The sequence below is a fragment of the Octopus sinensis genome, linkage group LG14 (genome assembly GCF_006345805.1).
Source record: "Octopus sinensis linkage group LG14, ASM634580v1, whole genome shotgun sequence".
Classification (NCBI taxonomy): Eukaryota; Metazoa; Mollusca; class Cephalopoda; order Octopoda; family Octopodidae; genus Octopus; species Octopus sinensis.
In genome coordinates this window covers 18,837,097-18,839,596 of record NC_043010.1, presented here as the reverse complement: position 1 = coordinate 18,839,596, position 2,500 = coordinate 18,837,097, and the positions used below count along the sequence as shown (strand labels likewise).

The 2,500-nt window shown below is 38.0% G+C and overlaps 1 protein-coding gene across 1 annotated transcript in view; it reads right to left on the bottom strand.

Annotated features, from left to right (window-relative positions):
* The window catches only part of LOC115219004, a 62,633-nt gene that overhangs the window by 15,118 nt on the left and 45,015 nt on the right, over window positions 1–2,500 (bottom strand). The window contains exons 15-16 of the mRNA XM_029789042.2: window positions 2,061–2,290; window positions 461–571 (exon numbers count right to left, since the gene is read on the bottom strand). Of these exons, the coding sequence (XP_029644902.1) occupies window positions 461–571; window positions 2,061–2,290 (341 nt within the window). The remainder of the gene's footprint in view (window positions 1–460; window positions 572–2,060; window positions 2,291–2,500) is intronic.

Sequence of the window (2,500 nt, the reverse complement as noted above, 5' to 3'; positions counted from 1 at the left end):
ATCATTATCATCATCATCATTATCCTCATTTAACATTCATTTTATTTTATTGACCCTCGAAAGGATGACAGGCAAAGTTTACCTTGCTGGAATTTAAACTCAGAACATGAAGACAAACGAAATGTCACAAAGCATTTTGTCCAAAGTGCTGACGATTCTGCTGAATCATCATCGTCATCATCCTCATCATCATTTAATGTCCCTTTTCCATGCTGGCATGGGTTGGACAATTTGGTAGGAACTGGCAAGACTGGAGATCTGCACCAGTCTCCAATTGTCTGTTCTGTAGTAGTAGTAGTAGTAGTAGTAGTGTAGTAGTAGTAGTAGTAGTATAGTAGTAGTGTAGTAGTAGTAGTAGTAGTAGTGGTGGTGGTGGTGGTGGTGGTGGTGGTGGTGGTGGTGGTGGTGGTGGTTGGAGGAGGAGGAGGGGGGGCGGAGGAGGAAGAGGAGGAGTACTTACTTGTGAGACATTGTGTATGTCTGCCTGAGAAAAGTGAAGAGTTGGAGTGGAGAGGTGAAGTACCGATAGCAGTAAAAGAATTGGTGGATGTAGCCACTGGTCAGTGCAGTCCTGGTAGTGGTGTTGGTGGTGGTGAAAATATAGAAGGAGATGGTGTTAGACAACAACAACAGAAACAGAATCTGATCAAAATAGTCAGCGAAGGCAGTCATTATACAGTCGCTCTCCCTACTAGAAATAACAGCCAAATCTCATTCTAGTCACACCCATATTGTTCTAAGAAGAGAAACACACAGTCATGTCTGGAACAATTGTAGTATTGCCAGGAAATAGATAAAATGTACCAAGAACTGTAAGGCTTATGTCTAACATTAGTCAATTGAAAAGGACCAATTCTTCTTTGTGACAATTCCGTCACAAATTCTTATTCCATCCAATTTAATTTCAACTTAAGGATCAGTCTCAGTCTGCGCAAGTACTCCACCTTAAATTTTTCTGTCGTTTCTTTCTCCATCACTTTATCCATTTCCAAAATCCCCAAGTACTTATAGCCTGTCTCTTCTTCTTCTTCTTCTTCTTCTTATTATTATTATTATTATTATTATCATTATCATTATTATTATTATTATTATTATTATTATTATTATTATTATTATTATTATTATTATTATTATTATTATTATTATTAAGGACCATGAATTTGTAGAAATGATACAAATATATAACATAGTCCCATCTATTATCACCACATCTATATTCTAAGTTCAAATCCTGCTTGGATGAAATTAACTCCTCTTAGTCTAGGTTGATAAACAAGAACCAAAGTATCAGTAATATATGTCTGTACAATCAATTATACTCTTCCTACTTCTTTTATAAACATGAAGTCTTGTTTTCAGACTTTGAAGCATTAATGTAGTTATCTCCCTTTAGATTTCGGCTACCAGAATTAGTGGTGCCCTCTTCTGGGATTCACTCTGTGGGAAATTTCTCAGTCAATACTTTGTTACTTTCTCTGTACCATGTTTCACAGTTCATTGCATTCCTATAATCTCTGGGACTATTCCTGCATCTTGGTTTTACATTCTTCAGGTTGAAATAGCAAGAATGAGATCATTTTGAAGAGTTCTTCAACCCTTTTTACCAAGATGTAGTGACACTACTGTGGAAGTTTCAGTGTGCATGCACAGAATTGGATTACTTCCGGTTGGCCACCGGAAGTTTCCTCATGCGCATGCGCAGGAACTGCAACTTGAAGCGCCCCCATTAAAATCGGTCTTTTTTTCTGGAAGAGCAGCGCTAGCGGACGGACGTGGCTAAGACTTCTCTCACGGAAAACCCTACGCACAGAGATGCTCTCTCTTCGAAGCAGGAACGAACATCATATCTTCTAGGCTCACCTGAGTGAACATTTGTAAACAGTCCTGTGGACTTGGCTGCCGGTTCGCCCACAAGAAATATATATGCATATATTTTACCCGTGAAAGATCTTTTTTTGCTGTTTGGGCAACTACATCAATTGGAGTACAACAGCAACAACTTAAACAACAACAACAGCAACAGCAACAATGACAAGCTCAACACTTGAACACTTTCTTACCTTGTATAAAGGTTGGCAAAGAGTCCTTGCAGTGCCCCTGCATAGAGCAGGGTGTTCTCATCCATACACGAATCACTCTCAACCTCTGTTGAGTGATAATGCAACAAAGGATTATCCTCATGGGGTGTTAGAAATATAAAAGAATCCGATTCCTCCTTATTATCAGCTTTACATGTGGCCAGCGCATGGGTCAGATTGCAAGGAATGCTACATTCACTGCAAATCAACATCTGGATTAAAAATGCTTGGTTAATTAATGAAGTAATTAAATATGCAAAACAATAAATTAATTGGTTTTAAACTGGTTGGTAGATTTAATCCCTTGCATGTTTTAGCTATATTAATTGGTTTAAATGTGCTTCATGGTTTAGCTCCATCATGTGATTTAGTGCCACTACATGGTTAAAATTATCATTAAGTAGGAGCATAATATGAAAGAG